Genomic DNA, 21,644 nt, shown 5'->3' on the forward strand with positions numbered 1-21,644 from the left:
GGATGGATGGCTTGAGCAGTAAGCAGCACATCTCTTGGTGTGTGTAAGGCCCTGCGTGGTCGCAGATGTGGTTGAAAACATTTCAGAAGAGATGCAAATACTAGGGCGAAATGCTGATAATCGACACCCCATCAGCCGGGGCCACGACCTCGTGTTATTCCTCGGCGTGCGCATCTCGGCGTCCGTGAGGGCTCATTTCGTTTCGTCTACATGGGGAGTGCCATGTTACTCAGTGTAAGACGATGGTTGAGCAGGGGATATGCTTTGTGCCTTCTTCTGTGAGTTTGATAGTGCAGAATCTCTTGTTTCTCTTTGGACATGTCCGACTGCGGGCCAATGCTACCAGGGCAGATTTCTGCTTTGCTCGGCAGGGTTGGGGCTAGAAAGAAAGTCATGTTGAGCTAACACTGACCTGGTGGGTGGGCAGATGCAAGCCCTACGGAGCGAAGGTCTATTGGTGACTAAATAGGAGAAGGTCGAAAAGCTTAGTGTGCCATGGATCTCATGCCCAAGTGAGAGCGGCAGGCAAGACAGCGGGGACGTGGATCCCACGCATCTGTCGCAAGCTAGAAGGTGGATCTGTTCTACCAACGGAAGACGACGCCCCCCCCCCATGCGTCCAACGATCAATGCCGATCTTGACATGTTGTTTTCCAGGTCAACGTTTTCGGCTTGCTGCCGACCGATTCAGCGCATTGAATGCCGGCTTCTGGTAGTGGTTGAGTGGCGCCGGTAAAGGTACGGTGACGGTTCGCCTATATTGACCTGGTTGTCCCCAGTGAACGGGGGCTAGGTGTGTATGGTGGCTTCTGTATTTGGCATGCGTTGCGGAATATGGCAAGCCCTTCCGGTCACGGCTGCAACCATTCGTCCAACTGACGGGATTCCAACCCAAAGATAACGAATCACACCTATCGAGCTTGTGGGAAAAGACTTGGCCTGTGGTTGTGTGGGTAGTCGGGCGTGGCAAAGGTACATTGCATATAGTACGTAGCTGTTGGCAGTTGCGCCTGGCCTTCTGCTTCCTAAGCACAATCGACATGCAAATGTAGTATAGGTAGCAAGCAACAGCAACAGGGGAATGACTTTTGTTGCCTCGGGTTAGAGGTATGGAGTCTTGTTGCACATTGTTGGCTGTCGACACCATATTGGCGGCGCGCATCTTGAAACGACTACCGGACAACGAAAACGCCCCGTGCTGCTCATGTGGCCGCTGCTGGAGCAAATCATAGTCAATCATGACAAGTGCCTCAGCAGAGTAGGGGAAATATCGCAGTCATGGTCGTCGGCCCATGCGCAAGTGGTGTGAGACGGACGGAAGTGCAGCATAGGTCAGGGAGGCACCATGGCCGCTGAAGTCGCGTATCAAACAATGGACAGGATTGTGTCCGGCTATTGCCCCGCTTGATCATCTACCGTGCATCAACGGATTGACGGCTGATTAGGTCCGGCTGGGGCGCTGATTGACGAGAGAGAATGTTGGTTGCAAGGTTAATACCTCGCCGCTGCTTTGCCGGTTGCGAGGATGAAGAAGCTCCTTCCGTTGTAGCGACGTGTGAGGTGGAGCGGAAGACGAAGGAAGGCAGTCGCGGTACCAAGAGCCCCTGCCAATCTGACGTCAGGCTCCCTTACCTTGAGACTATTGCTTCATGCTAGTCAGCTCTGCTCTCACCGTGAGCCGCAACGTTGGCATAGTGTCACTCCCATGGCTGCATCTGCACATGGCGAGTGTGGCTGCTAACCGTCGGGGCTGTCATTGGCACCCAAGGTAGGGTAAGGTAGATATTTGCAATCAGTTTCTTCTTTCATTATGCTTTGCCTCAAAGACATGCAGTGCGTTGCAGTACAATCCGGGCTTTGTATTCGGCATTAAGTGTTACAGTACATATTCGCCTGCGCCATAAACATGAACTCCAATCTTCCACCCCAGAGAAAACGGGCGTACAAGGCATATCCTCCAAATCTTCCCACAGATTGATGCCGCTGACTAGTTGCCTTTCAGCGCCGGCGGGGTGCGCACTGATACCGCAGTTAGCGTGATACCGGTCCGTGGAACTGGTAGACTGACCAAGCAATGAGCGCACAGCTGACCATTTTGATCAATGAAGTTGTAGTCTTTTGGGTGGCCTGGCTGTTGCCAATTCCTGCACGGATATTTGCTATAGCCTCCGCCCGTTGCGCCCGTGGGTCTGCCACCGCCACCAGAAGATGACTGCTGATTTTGGTGCTGAGAGGAAGACATGGTAGTCGCAAGAATGCAAGATGACTTTTGATTTGGCTTGCTAGAGGCTTATATATGCGTATATATGTGTGAATGAGTGGGCGCTGCTTGGTAGATAACCTCCTCGCATCGACGATACTGTGCACTTTATAGTCCCACCACATATCTACCTACCTCCAATCTTGCCATGTGGTCTCCGCGCCTCAATCAAAGGTCATTAGACGGAGCAACGGTAGCTAGGCAAAGTTCGCCCCTACCGAGAGCTGTCACATTGCATCCATGGTCGGGCCCGGAAAGAGGCCGTCAGGCAGTCTTGCGGAAACTGCGAATACGCCACACGGCACAACGAACGCCTCACGACAACGGTGCCTCGGAGGAAAATCCCCCAACCGTGCCTCCGCCACACTAGTTGCAACTCCCGGAGCTGCTCCAACAGCTTGCACCATCTTCCCAAAACTATCGTGCGATACCCTATTCATCCTCGGGTCCAATTCGGCAGTACCGATCCCATCTTGTCGGCTAGCGCCGCACCGCCCAATTGCACATCCGCTATCATAGTGAACCACCTGAGGCATAAAAACTTCCTGCCTCCGTAAGTAAAGTCTTGCGAGTCAACCCCATCGTTCCTGCTTCTACTATGCCCAGAACCTGTACCATGGACCACTCATACCACCCTCCATTTGAGAAACATCAACCACTTGTCGAGTCCTTGCCATGCCAACATGGCGCTAAGCAAGAGTGTTTGCATTCCCATAGAACCGGAAGTCTCTGTATGGGCTGCTGATCACTACCGTTGCACCTCAGGCCGCCCCAATCGAAGCCAGGCATCAGCACAACAAATTTTTCCTAGCGAAACTCTACCGCTTTCGATCCACCATGTCATACAACGCTTTTGCCAGCTCATGTCTAGCTAGTAAGGACTATGCATACGGCCCGTTCACCATCAGGACACGGCAGGTATCGCGCCGAGACTGATTGCCAAGGCCATTGTCATTGGACCAAAGCATGGCAAGTGAACAGCCACCCGCTACTAGTCTTCCGTTTCTTCACAAGGCAGCAAAGAGCTTTAATTGCACGTCTGGACTTCACAGGGACATAGTCGACATGATCGTGCCTGATGACACTCCTCCAAGACAGCTGCCTGCGATCCGAATAGGCGGCCTCTTCATGATTTCCTGCACAGCCGCTGGCCGTTGTAGAGGCCCATAAGAGTCGGGTGAGAAGTCTACAACTTCCATGACGAGCTTCCAATCCAGATTGCTGCCTTCAAGCCTGTATGATAAATGCGCTATACTGGAATGTAGAGCGGCCAAGCAGCATTGACACATATATTTGACATGGCCAACGCCGCCGAAGCTACCACTAGCAATCTTGAACTCAGGACATCTCAGGGTTGAACGCTAACCACTACGTATCGGCGAGGCAGAATTACCCCTCAGGAGTTCTGTCGGGTAATTACAACGTGACTGAACAAACACTCGGGTCAGGAAACCGCAGGTACCGGCAAAACGACTTACTCGTAGCAGGTACATCTGAGTTCTAGGTGCCAACATCAATACGATCGACAGCCATGTCGATTCAACCATGGACAGGGGTCTACAGTACGAAGCGGTCTGATGCAAGCGATCAGTTTCATAACCCGCATCCAACGCATGATAAACGCGCTTCGTAGTTCAAATTTTGTGACCACGCCGCATCGCTCGCCGACCACGAGCATCATAGATGCCAACCGCTTCCTTCACTCATCCTGACAAGATTATCACGGAGATCGCCGACATACCTACATGACAGTGGAAGAATACGGCCTTCGAGGTGACAGGTGTAGAAACCTAGGCAGTCCTCTTGCGGCCGGAGACATCGGTTACACTTTGTATTGGAGCAGACAAGGAGCCTCTTCAAACGCAAAGGAATCTTTCTTACCATCACGTTAGGCGGCTGCATATTGCTTTGTAATATTGTGGCCTCGGTCACCGCATCCACATGATTCACCGAAGCTTTCTTGAGCCTTAGGACCCTTCTCTTGCTGCTATATCACTACCCTACAACCATTCACATGCAAATGGTGGTTACTTGTCACTGCGCGCATGAGAGAATGAAGGATTTCTGACGGCTGCACGCGTAGTACTGCCCTCTAAGTCGGGGTTGAACACAGCCCCATGTGACCAATAGTGCAGCTGGTCACATTCACCAACATGATCGGTGTGCAGCATGCCAGTCAGAAAAGGTGTTGCAGACAGGAGAAAGTCGCAAGCTGATTGACAGTACAAGCCCTACGAAGTACGCGTCATTCTAACCCAGGGCAATAGTCTCCTGCTGAAAAGGTCGGGTATGGTACTTGTAGATTATCTAGTATTTGCCAATCTGCTGTAAACTCAAAAGCCCTCTAGCATAACTCCGCCACCCTCATCAGTATCAAAGAATTCCTCATCGCTCTCCTCCTCTTCATCTTCAACCATTTTCACATCCTCGGTATCTCGGCCTTCAAGTACGCCAATGGCCTTCCAGGCGGCAATATTCTCAGCTTGCAACCTTTTCACCCCCTCTACTACACCACCGACGTCTTTTCCCCCAATCTTGACCTGAACCTTGTATCCTTTCTCCGGCACACCAGAATCTCTCGCTCCTTCGCTCTTTAGGTTGCTCGTGACTCGAGCATACTTGACACTCTTGTCGACAGCAAGAATGCCCAACCGTTCCTTAGGATGTAGGCAATCTACACCATCACGTAGGATACGTTCCAGGCACGATATAATTCCCAAACGGCGAACAAACTCTTCGCAGATGGCAATAGAGCCGTGGCTATCAATGTATAGGGCGCCAATAACGCTCTCTACTATGTCTGAAAGATACTTTGGTGGGTCAGTCAACGAGAGTGCATGCCAAGGAAAACGAGAATCATGCTTTAGGCCGGTGGCAATTATCTCACGAGCTTCGGCATGCTGCTGTGTAGCAACTATTCGCGAAGCGACAAGTGCGTTGCTCGTGGATCGAAGGAACTGCCATAGAGCTCGGTGATGTACTTCCGGCTCCAATGTATCTTTGTTAGTCAACTCGTCTGTGACTGTCGTCTCGAACATGCTGTAAGCGAGGAAAGAGGCGTTGACCATTGCTGTTCGTATGCCGTGCATCTTTCGATGCGAAAGCTCGGGCTTGTGTGCAAATAGTCTCCTTGAAACAATGTAGTCCAGTACAGCGTCCCCAAGAAACTCATGACGCTCATAAGAGCAGTTGGTGTTTAGCCCGCGAAATGTGACATGAGTCAGTGCTTCCAGGAGTAATGCTTTGTTGGTGAACTTGTAACCGAGCAACTTCTCGACCAGACCAAGGCTCATAACAGTGTCTTGGTGAGGGGCTGCGTCATACAGTATGTCTTTGGCCTCTGATAATGGCGTCCATCTCTCTAGAGGCAGGAGAGTTTGCACACAGGCGAAAGCTTTCGGGAAACCGCCAATGATATACGAGGCGCCAATGAGCGACTCAATAACATCGGCTATTAACTTCGACGACTTCTCTTGCTTCTCAGGTAGTGTTGATTCGGCGAGTACCTGACTAATATATCTAGGTCTCCATTTTGCACCCGTGAAGCGCTTGTGGAAGATGTATTGATCCAAGCCAGCAGCTAGTGTAGCGCGAGCTAGGTACCCGTTGCTAACAAGTTTACCCTTCTTGCCCGTCAACATACCCTCAGGCATTTGGAGATTCGCTGCCATTAGGTGGAGAGATGCTATAAACTTTAGTATACAATCTCCAAGGAACTCGAGCCTCTGGTAGTCATTGCCCTCGTTTAGGGCGGATGATGTGAGTGCGGTGACAAGTATTGGGAGGTGTAAGTTGTCGACTTCAACTGGGTTCAAAAGCGTTGTTCTCAGAGTATCTGCAACGATATATATTTCCAACTTGTGTACGATCGATGGAAACAGTAGTCCGAAGATGGCGTATGATACGGGTAGATTTTCGACAGTGCATGCTGAAGCCACCAGATTTTCGATCCTGGTGTAGGCCTCGTTCTTGTTATCATGCTCCGAGACCGGGTGAAGAAAGTCCCGGCGTTTCGGCAAGCGCACAGCCTGTATCGTAGTCTCCTCTATGTTCAGAGGTCCCTGTAATTGCGACGGGACAATAGCCTTTCCCATGAACTTTCGCATGTCTCCTTGTAGCGTGACTAGACCCCAGGTAGCGGGATCAACGTACCCTCCAAACAGAAGTTCCGATACCGATCGATGCCCCTCTGTCGCTGTGTGAAAATTGCGGAGCTCAGACTCGGACATCATGCAGTCTGATGGGCCGCAAGGGGCAATTAGATAAAGAAAATCATTCGCATCGTCTTTGATATACCCTCCAAATACGGAGCGCAGTACCCTCCACGTTATGGTGCGCAGCAATTGTATTTCTCCATCGTCCAACGTGGTACCAGGTAGCTGTGAGCTCGTCACTGTGTATTGCTTCGTCTCATTCCAGTGTAGCAAAAAAACTTGGGTAGGTGGCATCAAACCTGGTGTTAACAGAATCATACGCATTGGCTCTTCTCCCGACGTCTTCACCTCAAGCAGAGTACGGTACCATGTATGGGGGTTGAGCTCGTGATATTTAGCCATCATGCAACAAGGGTCCATTGTCAGCGAAACTGGTATCATGGAAGGCCTGTCCTCGCGAACCTGGTATTGCGCCATCTGATCTTCTTCGTCATCTCGCACAGGAAGTAGGTTGTCGTTCACGAGTTTCGTATGATACAGCGCTTTATAGGCCTCAAAAGCAACATCCTTTTGCGCCATTCTTTCTGTTACCCAAGTCTTCAAGCTTCTAGCAGTTCTCACCTTAGGATCAACGGAGATTGGAAGGGTCACTTTGGCCGTAATTTGTCCACGGTCGTGGGTGAAGTCAAATTCGGGTGTGATATTGGCATAAGTACCCGAGCCCAGGCGAGCACAGAAGTGGTGAAGATGCTGTGAAGCGTTTTCTAGAGTCAAAAGGGCACTAGATCTGCGATCAGCAAGTGAAGAAGACAATGGAGACTGTATCCAGCAAAGCTCTTGTTGTTAAAAATCCACTTACCCGGTACTCTCAATTCTGAGATGACGCTCACCGTACTCGTCAACCTGTTCTTGCTCTTGGGCCAGCCGGACTTTCCGTTTGTCGTCTTCATAAGCTCTCCTCATCTCAGCTTCAAGCGACTGCCACGACTTGACCGACTGTACGTTACTGTTGTCTGGAACGAAAACGAGATAACGTGAGCGCTGCTGTCGTGCTCTTCCACGACGTTGTACAAAGCTTTTGAGGTTTTTCGGCTGCTCAAAGCATATTACGAGATGACAGCTGGATACGTCAATGCCTTCCTCTAGCACACTCGTAGCCAAGACAAGGTTGATGATACCAGCCCGGAAGTCATCTAGTGTAGTTTGTTGGTTTTTGGGTTCGGCGAACACGGATATGTTGGATTTACGCTTCGACGACTGGGATGTGCCCACGAACGTACCCACTCGTAGTAGATGTTTAGTTCGTGGGTGGCATGTGAGGATCTCGGCGAGAGACGCTACCCATACTCGTTGTTCGACAAATACGAGTCCTGTGAAGTCTGGGTTGCCTTCAGCTTCGGCGACTAACGTATCAACCAGTATGTTAACCTTCTGAGACAAGTTATCCAAGATCCCATCAGATACCGATGAAGGGTTGTGGAGAGGAAACCTCTTGAACACATTCAGAAGATGTTGCCTCTCGTTGGTAGACAAATCGAGCAGCTGCTGGTCGAAGATACCGGCCATTTTTTCAAATGTGGCTATGCATTGGCGTAGGTAACCTTCCATAACAGATGTTCCCAGTTCATCTGCCATGGCCTCAGCTTTGTTCTTCAGTTGTTTGAGCTGGTCGTAGCAATATGTCTTTCGACTGCTCCAAAGCTTGTTCAGTTGCCGAGAAACATCGTAACCTTTGCTGTGCTGATCTAACAAAGCAATTACGTATGGATCTCTCTGCAAGTTATAAGTTTCATACGCTTCCTGCAACGCAAGGAGCAGCTGAGAGTAATGTGTACCCGCAGGCGATGATGGGTACGCAATCTGCACTAGTTCTGGCTGGTGGACGTATCGCATTAGCTCAGACCTGTGTAGTTTCGGGGTTTTCGCGGTAGCATGCAGGTTTTGCTCAATTAGCCTATGACTGTTAGCTGATTGCAGCCTCACAAGGGCTGAACTTACTCAAGACCTTGCCTGGTAGCTACTGCTTTCATGACCGGGCTGGCAGTCAAGCCTAGAACTTTGGGTAATGAGTTGCGGTTGTCGTGCAATTGAGGCATGTAGAAATTAGTCATTAGCTGATTCGCCGGATGGTTCAAGGTACAATGATGCGCTAAAGAGCGTTAACCAAAGATGGGCTTCTCAGTTTAAATTAAACAAACCTTCGTCAAATATAAGCAAAGCCAGCTTGGTGAGCTTGACAAATCCATGTGTGAGTGCCTCGAGGAGCACCTGATGAGTTGACACAACAATGCGGACGTTGGTCAAGATACTATCCCAGTGCCTCTGAGTGGTCCAAAACTCGATGTCGTCTCTTCCGCAAAGGATTTGGTGACCAAACCCGGGCAAGTTGGACAAAAAGACTTCATGTTGCTGTTCGCACAGCGAAACCGTTGGGGCTAGAAACCACACGATCTTCCAAGTTGGCTACATTAGATTATAGTCTAGCGCAAGGGCCTAGCGGCAGGTATCCGCACCTTGTCGGGTTGGCACGTCTCCAACTCGGCTCGTGTTCGTTCGATGGCGCTACGGACTGGTCAGTATACTGTTCTCAAGGCGATTCAGGGAACATGTACATGTGTGTCTTCCCGGAGCCAGTGTCCATGACAACGATGATGTTGGCTTTCATACTCTCTTCAACCATTTCAGCCTGGTAGGCTCGCAGCTGGAACGTCTCACACGGGGACGCACCGCTGGCCGTAGCGGTACTATCAACATGCATTGGAGAATCCATGCTAGAATGCGAATGATGAAATGCGATGAAGATGTAGGCATGAGGGTGGCAACTCTCGTAGCCGTCGCTGTTCGTTGTTGGAGACAGCCCACCAGGTTGCGCTAACCACGTTCGCTAGGCTGTCGTAGGCGGGTTGACGAGACCACCGCGGCATGCAGGTATAGCCTGCTTGATTTGCGCACCAGCTGGTGGTCTATAGACCAAATTGGTTAACCGAAGGAGTTCTATGACTATGAACTGCTGTTGGTTTGTGTCTGATGGTACGGTTCAACTCCATTTGAGTACCACGGTTGTTTAATGACTCTTGGAGGTCTTGTTGTAATACGATGGACTAATCTCATGCGAGCAATTGAAGGTAGATGTACCTCATCCCACGATATATAATTGTGATACAGAAAAGTGCATCGTGAATCGGTTGTTGCATCACCTCACGATATTGAACAGTGGCCAAACAATTGGGCATTTCAGGACATCATTTTCGTAAATGCTACGTACGTGATTGGCTTCATGCAGTTGCTCATAACTTCGCACTTGCCTCCCGACGCTCTTAGCCGCTCTGTACTGACTCGTAACAGGAGAGTGCTACATGACTCATAGTCTCCTACAAGTTTGTAAGGTAATCCTCTACCTCGGACGGGCTCAACTTCCTGAACCGAGGTCCCACGGCACCTTCAACGCCCTCGACTCCAAGGAGCCGCTCCTCTGGTGGCCCCACGATGCCGATCTCGACAGTCTCGCCGTTCATCTCTCCTTCTATGGTTTCCTTGAGAGTGAGAAGAGCAATGTGGATTGCGTCCTCGAGCTCTAGACCATCCGTGTATCGCTTCTCCAGAAAGGTTTTGGCGCTCGTCGCACTCTTTCCTATCGCCGTCGCTTTCCATGGGAAGTAGCTACCGCTGGGGTCGACCTGGTAGAGGCTAGGCCCACCCTTGAGAATGCCACCAGTCTTGTCGCTGACCTTCTTCTTCTCCTCGCTTGTCTGCTCTTCGCTCTTGCCTTCAGCTTCGGGCTCGATACCATCGTCCCATCCTGCAATCAGTAGACTAACGCCGTACGGCCGCACACCACCTGACTGTGTAGCCTCCTGCATCACTCGCGCCACGTCTTGGACTAATATCCTCGTGGGCGGGTATTCGTTGTAGACGCGCTTGTAGCCGGTATGTGAGACCTTGCGGGCCTTGTCGACGAGTACACGGTAGTCGGGGCCCATGCCCGAGTAGACCATGCCGATGTTGGGGGTTATGAGACTGATCTTGGATGACGATTGCGAGTCAATGAGCGGCGATGATGATTTCTTCTCGGTCGCGAGCACAATGCCATTGGTGGCTGCCGCATTGGGTCAGCGCGTTGACGCTACGTGAACATGGCCTTGCATTACGTACCCTTGATACCCAATGAAGTCACACCCTGGTTGACGGCATTCAAGGCATACTCTGTTTGCAACAACGTTAGACACTGCTGGGATTGAAGCCGACGGGATGGTGAGCATCCCCACAGCGCATACCTATCTGCACCAACTTTCCGCTATACGAGTGTTAGCAAACAGGTCAGATGCAGCTGCTGGTTGTAGTTGCTATGTTTACCTGGGGGAGAAGGTGGTGAGGGAGAAGGAATATCTGTCCGCCATGACGACTGTTTTGCGTGGTAGAGAACAGAACAAGTATAGAGAAGCTCGTCGTCGTCGTAGGCGGTTGCAAAGGGGTCGGTGGGGTGGATAAACGACGCAACGACGCAAAGTAACTGGGGGCGATTGATCTGCTAGAGCTCCAGGCTACCTAGAGCTTCGTTGTTAGAGCGCCAAGGCCGGCCATCGGCTTAACCACTGCTCCGGCCCTGCTCAAAGGAAGCTGCAACCTCGATTTCTTCCACTTTCCAGAACCGTTTCTTCAAGCTTGACACGACAGCTTCCGGCCACCGTGTCCCCCCTGTATCAGCCAGCAAAGGCGGCTGTGTCGGAATATGACCCGCACTACCGAGACCCTTAAGTTGGCCATCTTCCCCGCGGCTTCTTGATTGATTACCTCGTCATCTTCATGTACACACCCACATGCTTCCTCCTTGGTAAGAACGCATTAACCTCCAACTCGCATTTTGACCGTTTGCCACCGCGCCATGTCTTCTTCGTCAGGCCATCAGCCTATGCCAGGATGGTACTGGCCAGATGATGTGCCAAAGAATGAACCTTCGCATGCGACGTCTTCGTCTACGGCATCGGCATCGCAGCCAAACCCGTCAAGTGCATCAGGCGCAGGCGAGAAGCAATCGCGAAAGCGCACCCATTGGCCACCGAGACAGTGTAGGATCTGTCTCGAGACGGTCCAGCCTACCTTCAACGCCCCCTCGCAAAACCTTCCTGGCTTCTTGCAGTCATCTAATGTGGTTTACGAAGACGAAAGTGGCCGTTTGATCCGACCTTGCATGTGCAAAGGTTCGTCCAAGTATGTACATGAGGCCTGCTTACAAGCTTGGCGACATGCCGACCCAAGCTATGGACGCAGAAATTATTGGCAGTGCCCTACCTGTGGTTTCAAGTACCGTCTAGCGCGCCTGGGTGCTGGGCGCTTCATAGGCAGTGCTGGTAGGAGACACTACCCACAGTCCACCAAGACAAGCTGACATGGTATACAGCTGCTCAAATTGGCTTAACAGCCCTAATATTGATTTCCGTCATCTTCGTACTCGGATTTGTTGCCGATCCCATCATCAACTTATACCTTGACCCGTGGAGTTTTCTCTCCCCCTGGTCTGGCGTGTCGGGTTCCGACTACGCTTACTACTACGAGGACGAGTCGTCTACTTGGTATGAGCATTTTGCAAAAGGCTTCGCTAGTATGGGCGTGCTTGGTTTCCTGAAAGTGCTTTTAGCAAGTCCATTATCGTATTTTAGGATTGGAAGTGGTGGCCGAGGTCGAACCACGGGTCGAGATCGGTACGAACAGGTCAGCTGGATCATCATCCTAATTGGAGTGGGCACGTTTCTAGCGGTACGTTTTTTCGTCTCTCTTTCTAGAGGCCATGACTAAGATCACACAGGCAATCTACAAAGGTGTCCGTGTCTGGAGTCGTCGAACGCTTGAGAGGGCGGGCGAGCGCGTCATGGATGTACAAGGCGACAATGATGACGAAGACGAATAGCTGCGACTCAAATGTATGTGCATGTTGCATGAACCATTGGCACCTCATTTGTCCAGTTGCTCTGTGAGGCCAAGTCCGCACTTTCTTAAATTGCCACAAGTTATTCCTCAATACTGTGTCGATTAGTCTACGTGCGAAGAACAAGCCAGCCCTCGTTACCCATATCGGCAATGCGCGTTTTGTGCTAGCCGGCTTCTTGGAACTTGGAGCTACCGCCTTTGGCACTCATTTTGTTCAATCTTGCCTGCTCCTGGAGCAACCATGAATGGCTTGAACGACATCAGGCCTTTGGCACATTTTTAAACCCCCAAAATACGTTCTGATAGATTGTGATCGATGGAGCGAGAAAGTAATCGTGATGCTTGTAGTAAAATGGTTGGTCGAATTGTAAGCCATTGTCATGGCCCAAGAGCTATTGTGCCCTGCTACAAAAGAAACAAAGAAACCCTGGGTATATACAGCCTCCGCTTAGCTATGCCATGAGGCCTGCCTGTCTATATATGCCCTGGCTTACCCGAAACGCCGTATTGCCCAAACCGAACTCTGAACAAAGGGAAAACCATGCCAACAATATGTACATGCCCGGGGTATCAAATATTAGAATGTAAAATGCCTCTCCACACTCAGCAGTCGCCAAAAGAATGGTTACTACCCTTCATGAAGACTCTCTTCGTTCCACCGACCTTGCCCAGGTCTCCAAACTCAGCCTTCTTGGCTACTCCAGGGCCTGTACGGCTCCCAGGACGGCTAGCCGGACGACTATCGCTCCTGCTGTCTATGCGCTCGTCGCGCAGAAAGGCCGGATGGGTTGTGTGAATAACGTTGCTGCTCACGGTGCGAGCCTGCTTCATCATGCCTTCAATCCACTCCAGCTTCTCGCCACTGAGGTCCAACTTCTTTGCCTTTGGCCCCGCAAGTCCGACTTCTCTGCCCTGCCATGAGTTGTGTGATGAGGCAGTTGAAGGTTGATTTGGATCTTCGGGCCCACCAGGTGAATATGTGGCAAAATTCGGCATTGGTGGGGGCGCTTCGTCGCCCAGAATGCCGCGGCCCACGGCCGACTTGACAGGCGTGGTGACTGGACTATTCAATGGATAACCACTGCTGATGCGTCTTTCCCGCTTGCCCATGCCACTTTCAGATCGGCTCGGTGAACCGTCGGGGTTCTTGACTTCAAGGCCAACAACTTCGAATTTGCCTTCGCTTGCCGTTCGGCGCCCATGGTGCTCAGCATATTGACGCAGATACTCGCCCAAGTCGGACCAACCACCACCCACACGCACCATAACGCGCTCGCCATTCTCCCCAACGCGGCGGATGAACAGCTTGATGGGTAGCTCTTTTCCGGGTTGTGTGAGGTGATATAGCTTAATGTCGTTATCGCCCCTCGCAGCTGCAGCAGATCTTCGCCCGGAGGGACCGTTCATGGTCTCGAACTCGTTCCTTGCAGGCGATAGTGTAAGCTCAGGAGACTTGAGACCGCTCACTGAGCGAGCAGCACGCAAAAAGCCTGGTCTTCCTTTAGCCATGAAATTGCGCGTTGATTTCACCTCGGGAGCATCGGGACCAGGGCCTGAAGTGAGCCTGATGTGGGCGGGGATCGTAGTGAGGATATCGGAGATTTTTCGTTCAAGCTCTTCTGCGCTACTGATAGCCTTTTGCGCAAAACGCGACGGGGGCCATGGTGCACTTGAGGTATCATCGGGAATGGCGCTGCTCGTCATGGGCCGACGTTTCGCCATGGCAGCATTGAGCTCTGGACGGGGCGCCCTCATCGTACGGTTAGTAGCATTGCGAACTGACGGAGACTCCTCAACAGCACTACGAGGACTGGAGTCTGGTGAGATATCTGTTGATAATGAACCAAGGCTGCCTCTCCAAGAGCGTGGTGTTTGAGGTGGCTCCATCGAAGCTCCATGGTGACAGTCGTCTGCAGTGATGGTTGGGTTATCAGAAAGTGACAATGTTTTGGGTCGGATAGGCGAAGGGTTTTCTGTTTCATCCGACAAGAAGGATTCGGAGGCTGACTGGATAGCGGTGCGTTGTGGGCTCTGGTCGAGGTCGTGGTGAACAATGGTATCGCCCTCGTCGAACTCGGAATCGTCCTCGGATAGCAGTTCAGATTCGCGACTGATCTGCTCTGGGGCCACATACGTGATGGGTTCTGGGTGATGGCTTAGAATAGTGGCAGAAGCAGCTGATAAGCCTGTGCCATGTGGTAGCTCAACTTCAGTGGTGCTAGTGTCGTTGATAAGTGGGAGTGTGTCTTGTCCGGCGTCGGGGAAATCTAAGCTTTCTGGGCCAGTTTCCGGTAACGAAGCGTTATCTGTAGAACCAGCAGAGTCAATACGAGTCTTGAGCATGTCTGGCCTGTTGGAGCTCTCTGCCCGCCTTCGAAGGTCGAAATCAATGACTCTCCTCCTTGACTCATGTGTCCAGCGTCCGTAGTCAGCCTCGGTAGTCTCAAAGGTGTCGATCCAGGTGTCGGGCAAGCAGTCCTCTCGTCCCTCTAGTGTGTCCAACATCCTGTCCAGACGCCTGCCCAGATCACTGACTCTTTGGTGCAGCACAACAGAGATGGTATCCACTGCCTCTTTCCACTGGGCAAACGCTTCGTCAGAGGTATCTGATGGCGGCTCGATGGCGTCCCAGCCTGACTGCATAGCCCTTTGGGCGGTGTCGAGTTCGGCTATGTATTTGGGGGCTTCGCGGAGGATGGAGACGCGGGCAGTCCAGGTGCTTAGGCGGTCCTTGAGCAGGGCGTGATGGGGCAAGGCACATAGCAGAGTTTGTGTGATGAGGAAAGAGAAGTCGTCCATGATCCTGTAGTGCTGACGGGTGGCTTCGTAGCCGGCAGAGGTTGGTCTCGATCTGGCGGTAGGGTGCATGTCCAGCACATGCTCCTTCAGTTCCTCGACGTCCAGCTTGAGCATCTCATCTTCAATGTCGTCCAACCGTGCCTCGTGTTGCTCCACCTCGACTGACAGGAGCGAGCCCCAGTAATCTAGGGGTGGCAGGACATTGTCCGGGTTCGGGTCGGCGACGTGTTCCCGGATGTGCAGCTCAATGCTCTTCCTCCTCTTCTCCCTTGAAACCTCGCTCGGCTGCTCAAAGGTGCCCGACCATCCCCACTGCTCGATTTCGGCGCACCACGTCTTCAGCCGTTGGGCGGCCTTTGCGACGCGCGCGCCCAGATCCCGCTCGGCGACGGTGAGGGTCTCAATGCAGGCAAGGATCTTGTACTGGTCGCGTGTGGTATCGAACGGCATGGGCGTCTCGGTGAAGGCACGGAGCGTTGTTTCGGGCGACAGATCGCGCGGGCGGCTGTCTTCGAGGTTGCCGTATGCTCGTCCTCTCCGGCCTCCGGGCGACATGACGGGCGATGGGACGCGACGGGGGGTTAATGAAGGTATCATGCGCATAGGCGACGTGAAAGTGTCCATGACGTCCATGGTGGTGATGGTGATGTGATGCCTGGCCGTATTTGCGCACGGCGCGGGAAGGAGCGATTGCGACCGATGTCTTTGGCCCGTTTGGTGGTGGTTGCACTGAAAAGGAAAAAAAGGTACAAAGGAGAGTCGACGAATGGAGAGGTCAGAAAGGCAAGAGGGCGGTGTACCGCTGTTTTTGTTTGCTGCGCGACAAAACTCAGCACTTCCATGTACCCAGTCTTATCCTCAGTCCTGATCCCGCTCCCGGTGCTGGAGCGTTTGCGCTGCCGGCAGCTGGCATGTGTTTATTGACTGACGCATCTCTCGCCGCACATGTTGGTGCCGGCTGGACATTGCGTTCCATCGTCCCAGCTTTCACCCTCAGCCTTAGCCCCAAACGCGTTAGTCTCACCGGCTGCCCCATGTCCATCAATACTTTGCCCATTTCGCTCGCGCCTCGACATGGCCACGGCCCGCCATGACGCCCAGGCTGTGCCTGTGTGTACGTGTGCGCCAGCTGCTACGCCGTCATCACCTCTTGTCCGGTTCGGGAAAGGGTGAATCTCTCCGCACTCCCCCGCTAATGGCACATGGGGCCGGACATGTCCTGCCCTGTGCCGTTGTCCCATGTTGGTCCAGATCGTTGTTTCTGTTCCCCATGTTTCTGAATCTTTGGCATTGCCGCCATCGCCCGGCCTCCGGACGAGGAGGAGCCTGCCCGCTTCTACCCAACCCTGTTCTACCGCAAAAAGATACGCCCACGCCCATTTCTTCCAGACGCGACCCCCACCAGATATCCAAGTATATCGTCATTTGTTCACTGCCAAGTCTTCCAAATCCCCCGCCCCACCTAAATCTCTCGACGACCTTCCAGAGCGAGTTAGCGAATTGCCCGTCTACAGTACAGTTACTCGTATCTGCCTTCCTATGATACCCATGCATGCAAAGAATCGGCAAGACGTCACTGCGAATCGCCCTCGGATCAGCAGATCATGCTCCGAACAGCCAATTCACGTCTGCTTTGCATGCAAGGCAAACCGTCATCGGTCCAAAGCTCATCGGAGCTGCCACAACCTACTTAACTTCACCATGTGCTCGACGTCTGCTTTGTACCCTAAAATCTACCCTGCTGCCTGTCCAAGGTCCGCATTAGTCAGTCAATATGAAAGCTATTCTTGTCCTGTTTGCCGCAATTGGCGCTCGAGCCTGTCAACGTGAACGTGCACTACAACACCACCCCCACAAGCATATCAAGCGACAGTCTACCTTTCCCCCAGCCTTGACCCCAGACGAGGAGCTTCTGCTGAACTCTTTTGACACAGCCTCGATATCTGACTGGTCATACTACTACAGTACATCTCTCATCATAACGTCGAGTGAACATGACGCTAATTCACCGCAGCTCATGGCGCTCATTTGGCTGGTCGTAACAAAACCATGGCAGAATGGACTGTCATGAAGTGGTCCGAGTATGGCTTCACATCGAGACTTGACGAATACTGTGTGTTAGGCTGGGAAATATACATCAGAGAATCTGCATTGACAGTTATCAGATGTCTTCTTAAACTATCCCGTCTCTCACTCCTTGGAACTCACGTACAACAATGGCAGCACATATACTCCGACTCTGCGAGAAGCTGTACTTGATGAAGATCCAACGACCAGCTACGCCGACAGTATCCCTACCTTTCATGGCTACTCCTTCACAGGCAATGCATCTGCCGAATACGTCTACGTTGGGCGAGGCCAGCAAGTCGACTTCGACCGCTTGGAAGCACTTGGTGTCCAACTTGAGGGCAAGATCGCACTCGCCAAATACGGCGGGCCTTTCCGAGGACTCAAAGTCAAAAACGCCCAAGAACACGGTATGATAGGCACTGTCATCTTTAGCGACCCTGGCGATGATGGCAATATGACTGAGTGAGTAATGGCCTGTCATACCTATATCCCATGCCGCTAACCTATACAGAGCGAAAGGAGTCGCCGCTTACCCTCACGGTCCAGCGAGGAACCCCACAACTGTTCAACGCGGATCAGTTCAATTTTTGAGCACATACCCGGGAGATCCGACTACCCCTGGCTATGTCTCCAAGCCAGACTCTCCAAGAGCAGATCGCAGCAGTATTACCCCACAGATACCTAGTCTGCCAATCTCCTGGATTGAGGCACAGCCGCTTCTGATGGCTTTGAATGGCTTTGGAACTAACGGTACTGAGGTCAATAGAACGGGCTGGGTCGGCGCTATTCCCGGCGTCAACTATTTCACGGGAGAAGGATCTGGCTCGACACTCTCCATGTCTAATATAATGAACGATACTTACGGTAGTATCTGGAACGCTGTAGGTGTCATCAATGGCACAAACGAAGACGAAGTCGTCATTGTCGGAAACCACAGAGACGCGTGGATCGTTGGCGGAGCTGCTGACCCCAACTCTGGTTCTGCCGTGCTTATCGAGCTCGCAAAGGCATTCAGCGCTCTCTCTAAGACGGGATGGAAACCACTGCGTACAATCGTCCTCTGCAGTTGGGATGCCGAAGAATATGGTCTCGTTGGAAGGTAAGGCCTGTCAGGTGTCATGACAAAGTATCTACTAATGTTCCTTTAGCACCGAGTGGGTAGAAGAATACATTCCGTGGCTGAAGAATGCCGCTGTTTCCTACCTGAACATCGATGTTGCTGTCGCAGGCCCAGTAAGCAATTTCACTGTACACGATAGGCATTACATCTACTAACCTGGTGGATCAATATCTAGATCCCAGATGTTTCAGCAACTCCTGATCTCCACGCCATCGCCACCAACGTGATGAAGAAGATTGTATACCCCTACCGTAACAACACCGGCCTCACCATGTACGATGTGTGGTCCCATGAGAGTGGCGAAATAGGCGTCCTCGGCAGCGGAAGTGACTACACGGCCTTCTTGCACCGTGGTATCGCATCCATCGATATGGGAGCTGGTGGTGGACCTGAAGATCCCGTGTATCACTATCACTCTAACTATGACTCTTACCACTGGATGACCGCGTTCGGCGATCCTGGCTTCCATACGCACAAGGCCATTGGACAGTACCTCACGCTCTTGTTGTACCACATGGTTTCTGACCCTGTTCTGCCTCTAGAACCCGCCGACTACGTTTCCGAACTCAACACCTACCTGGCCGATTTGGAAGCCGACATTAATGCCAGCCACTATACACTTGATCTGTCGAATCTCACAGCCGCCATCTTGCAACTTGAGGATTCCGCAAAGGAGTTCGTCGACCTGAGGAATGAGGCGATCGCTGCAAACAATACTGCCCTCATTGCGGTGCAGAACCACAAGGCTCGTGATTTCTCGAGAGGCTTCACAAGCCAAGGCGGACTACCTACCAGAGAGTTCTTCCAAAATACCATTTTCGCCCCTGGGAGAGATACGGGATATGCCCCGGTAACATTCCCGGGTATCACGGAAAGCATCACTTTTGATAAAGATGTAACACTCGCGGAGAAGTGGGTGCAGAAGACTAGCGATGCCATTTTGGTCGCTGCGAGCATTCTCAAGACATAGAATACGTCTCTGAGATGACCTACAAAGGATATATGGCAGGGATGGTTTTGATGGAGGATAAGGTGAAGTCTGCTTTGGACGATGTGATGACGATGACGATGATATGAGCCTGTTACACTGCGAAGAGTAACGATAATATAATATATTGCATGAGTAATGAAGTGTTAGGGCTTTGTGCTCGGAAAATCATAGCTGGTAGGGTTGGAGACGACACCCAGGTATCACTGCAAATACTGTTCCCAAGACATTGCGACCAATTTTTACTGTGTAAGTTCTGCTAGAATAATGAGAAGTATCAAGAGTAAAATAACGAATGTAGGCGACTCCTACATGTCGCGATTGATTTGCGTAGTACGAGTTTTTTTATTACAACCAAATCGAGCTTAGTTGTATCATCTTACTTCGCCTTGTAGAAATATACAGCATGTATTACGTAACATAGCTATGAAACTGAACAGGGAATATCATCTTACGAAAGGCTGAGTGCCTGTAGTTTCCGCCTGGCAAGGTTAGTTCGATCTATGACTGCCTGCGGCTGAACCTCGTAGGATACAAATACCCCCATTTTCCCCCAACAAGACCTTTCCCCAACACTATCTAGTTAAGCCCGCATAATGTGGCTCATCTGCACTTCGACTCTCAAACTTCGTCTATTTATTACCAATATACCCGATTATGTTATGTTATCTCACACTTGGGGTGACGGAGAAGTCACTTTTGATGACATCGACAAGCCCCACGCAAAAGGCATGGCTGGTTATTCCAAGATCGTGGAATGTTGTGCTAAAGCACTGAGTACTGGGTTTGAGTGGGCCTGGATCTACACGTGCTGTATCGACAACAGGAGTAGCGCTGAACTATCCGAGGCTATCAATTCCATGCACAAGTGGTACTGGGATGCTGCAATCTGTTATGCATACATGTCCGATTGTACGCCGGAAACGTTAAATGCTGAGCTGTTCAGGCTTGGAATTGTAGCGAGAACTGAAGCAATGTACGAAGCCAATGCATCTCGACGGCGGGAATTCCAAGCATCGCGATGGTTCAAACGAGGCTGGACATTACAGGAACTTCTCGCACCCGAGGTCATTAAGTTCTACGACGCGGATTGGATACAAATCGGAACCAAGTCGAGCCTTCTGGAGCCGATATTTACAGCAACCGAGATCGAAGAGCAACATATTAGCGATCGCGATACGATACAGCATGCTAGTATTTCAACAAAATTCAGCTGGGCATCTAGTAGGACAACGACGCGTGTGGAGGATGTGGCGTACTGCCTCCTCGGCCTCGTCAATGTGAACATGCCTATGCTTTACGGCGAGGGGGAAAGAGCTTTTTACAGGCTACAGCTCGAAGTTATCAAGCATAGTAATGATCACACGATATTTGCATGGGAGTCCAGTAACGAAGCATGGCTGCCCACAAGCATGTTTGCATCGTCCCCTACACAGTTTGCGAGTGCTTCTCAGCTGCTACGTACGCCACCTCAAGTTCAGGGCCAGCTTGAACCATACGAATTGACAAATCACGGGTTATGGATGACGTTACCGTGTATCCCCGTAGGCGATAATCGGATCGTGACTGTCCTGGACTGCGCAAACACCAGCAGTGACCATGTTGGAGTTTGGCTACGGCTTATGAAAGTTGGTCGGTACGAAAGACTGCCAAACCTGAGAGTCTTCATATCCAAGGCTGAGCTGATTGATGCCTCTCAAAAGACAATATACATCCAAGCAGACAAGCAGATATCCCTAAAGCGCAGGAATAAAGGGTCAGTAATGAGGCTATGTGCGTTTCCAAGCGAACACTGGAAAATAAGCTTACTCGACTTGGAGACCAGACTAAGAGTTGAAAGGGGCCCAACATGGAAGCTGTATATACCTGAAGATATTATTATACAGGAGGGAGAATTTGCAAGTGGCGTTTTCTCTCTCCTGTTTCTACATCGGAGCCAGATTTACATTACTTTTGGACTTGCACTGTATGAGGGCCGACCTTGGCTTCATCTTCGTCATTATTTATACTTGGAATCTGTTAAGAATATGTTAGGTTCAGTCCAGGTCGGCGAGGTGAGGTTCGTGGAGTAAGCCCGAGCAGAAGGACCGACGCGGAATGATGATCTGTCATGTACGTCCTAAGATCATCATAACAACAAGTAGATAGAACAATAGCTCTTAGTGAAGTTCAATCCAATACAGGGTTACCTTTCGTACCTCTACTCGGTCGCCTATGGTAGTCATACCACCAGAGGAGACCTTGTTCTAACAGGTTATGAGCCCGGTTGCCTAACCCAACGTTATTGTTTTCAAACACCTACCCGAGTCACGAAGGACTCAGATTCAA

The 21,644-nt window shown here is 51.3% G+C and overlaps 6 protein-coding genes across 6 annotated transcripts; 3 read left to right on the forward strand and 3 right to left on the reverse strand.

Moving 5' to 3' along the window:
• Positions 1–7,269: 7,269 nt before the first annotated feature.
• PtrM4_107300 (uncharacterized protein) lies at positions 7,270–9,184 on the reverse strand (the record flags this gene model as incomplete). Its single annotated transcript, XM_001936018.2, has 5 exons — positions 7,270–8,368; positions 8,413–8,563; positions 8,613–8,877; positions 8,928–8,976; positions 9,027–9,184. The coding sequence occupies 5 exons, from the start codon at positions 9,182–9,184 to the stop codon at positions 7,270–7,272; spliced, it is 1,722 nt and encodes a 573-aa protein (XP_001936053.2).
• A 601-nt stretch (positions 9,185–9,785) lies between these two features.
• Positions 9,786–10,811, reverse strand: PtrM4_107310 (PRE1, 20S proteasome; the record flags this gene model as incomplete). The annotated part of the gene is made up of 4 exons (XM_001936017.2): positions 9,786–10,510; positions 10,567–10,617; positions 10,689–10,708; positions 10,768–10,811. 4 exons carry the CDS (start codon positions 10,809–10,811, stop codon positions 9,786–9,788), a joined length of 840 nt encoding a protein of 279 aa, XP_001936052.1.
• A 485-nt stretch (positions 10,812–11,296) lies between these two features.
• PtrM4_107320 (RING finger domain containing protein) lies at positions 11,297–12,319 on the forward strand (the record flags this gene model as incomplete). Its single annotated transcript, XM_066107749.1, has 3 exons — positions 11,297–11,612; positions 11,813–12,168; positions 12,218–12,319. The coding sequence occupies 3 exons, from the start codon at positions 11,297–11,299 to the stop codon at positions 12,317–12,319; spliced, it is 774 nt and encodes a 257-aa protein (XP_065962198.1).
• Positions 12,320–12,942: 623 nt separating this feature from the next.
• Positions 12,943–15,771, reverse strand: PtrM4_107330 (GAS2 domain containing protein; the record flags this gene model as incomplete). Its single annotated transcript, XM_001936015.1, has 1 exon — positions 12,943–15,771. One exon carries the CDS (start codon positions 15,769–15,771, stop codon positions 12,943–12,945), a length of 2,829 nt encoding a protein of 942 aa, XP_001936050.1.
• Positions 15,772–17,617: 1,846 nt separating this feature from the next.
• PtrM4_107340 (uncharacterized protein) lies at positions 17,618–19,298 on the forward strand (the record flags this gene model as incomplete). The annotated part of the gene is made up of 4 exons (XM_001936014.2): positions 17,618–17,670; positions 17,720–18,307; positions 18,357–18,441; positions 18,504–19,298. The coding sequence occupies 4 exons, from the start codon at positions 17,618–17,620 to the stop codon at positions 19,296–19,298; spliced, it is 1,521 nt and encodes a 506-aa protein (XP_001936049.2).
• A 614-nt stretch (positions 19,299–19,912) lies between these two features.
• PtrM4_107350 (HET domain containing protein) lies at positions 19,913–21,146 on the forward strand (the record flags this gene model as incomplete). Its single annotated transcript, XM_001936013.2, has 2 exons — positions 19,913–21,072; positions 21,137–21,146. 2 exons carry the CDS (start codon positions 19,913–19,915, stop codon positions 21,144–21,146), a joined length of 1,170 nt encoding a protein of 389 aa, XP_001936048.2.
• Between the last annotated feature and the right edge of the window lie 498 nt (positions 21,147–21,644).

This window comes from Pyrenophora tritici-repentis, chromosome 5 (genome assembly GCF_003171515.1).
Source record: "Pyrenophora tritici-repentis strain M4 chromosome 5, whole genome shotgun sequence".
In the NCBI taxonomy this organism is placed as follows: domain Eukaryota; kingdom Fungi; phylum Ascomycota; class Dothideomycetes; order Pleosporales; family Pleosporaceae; genus Pyrenophora; species Pyrenophora tritici-repentis.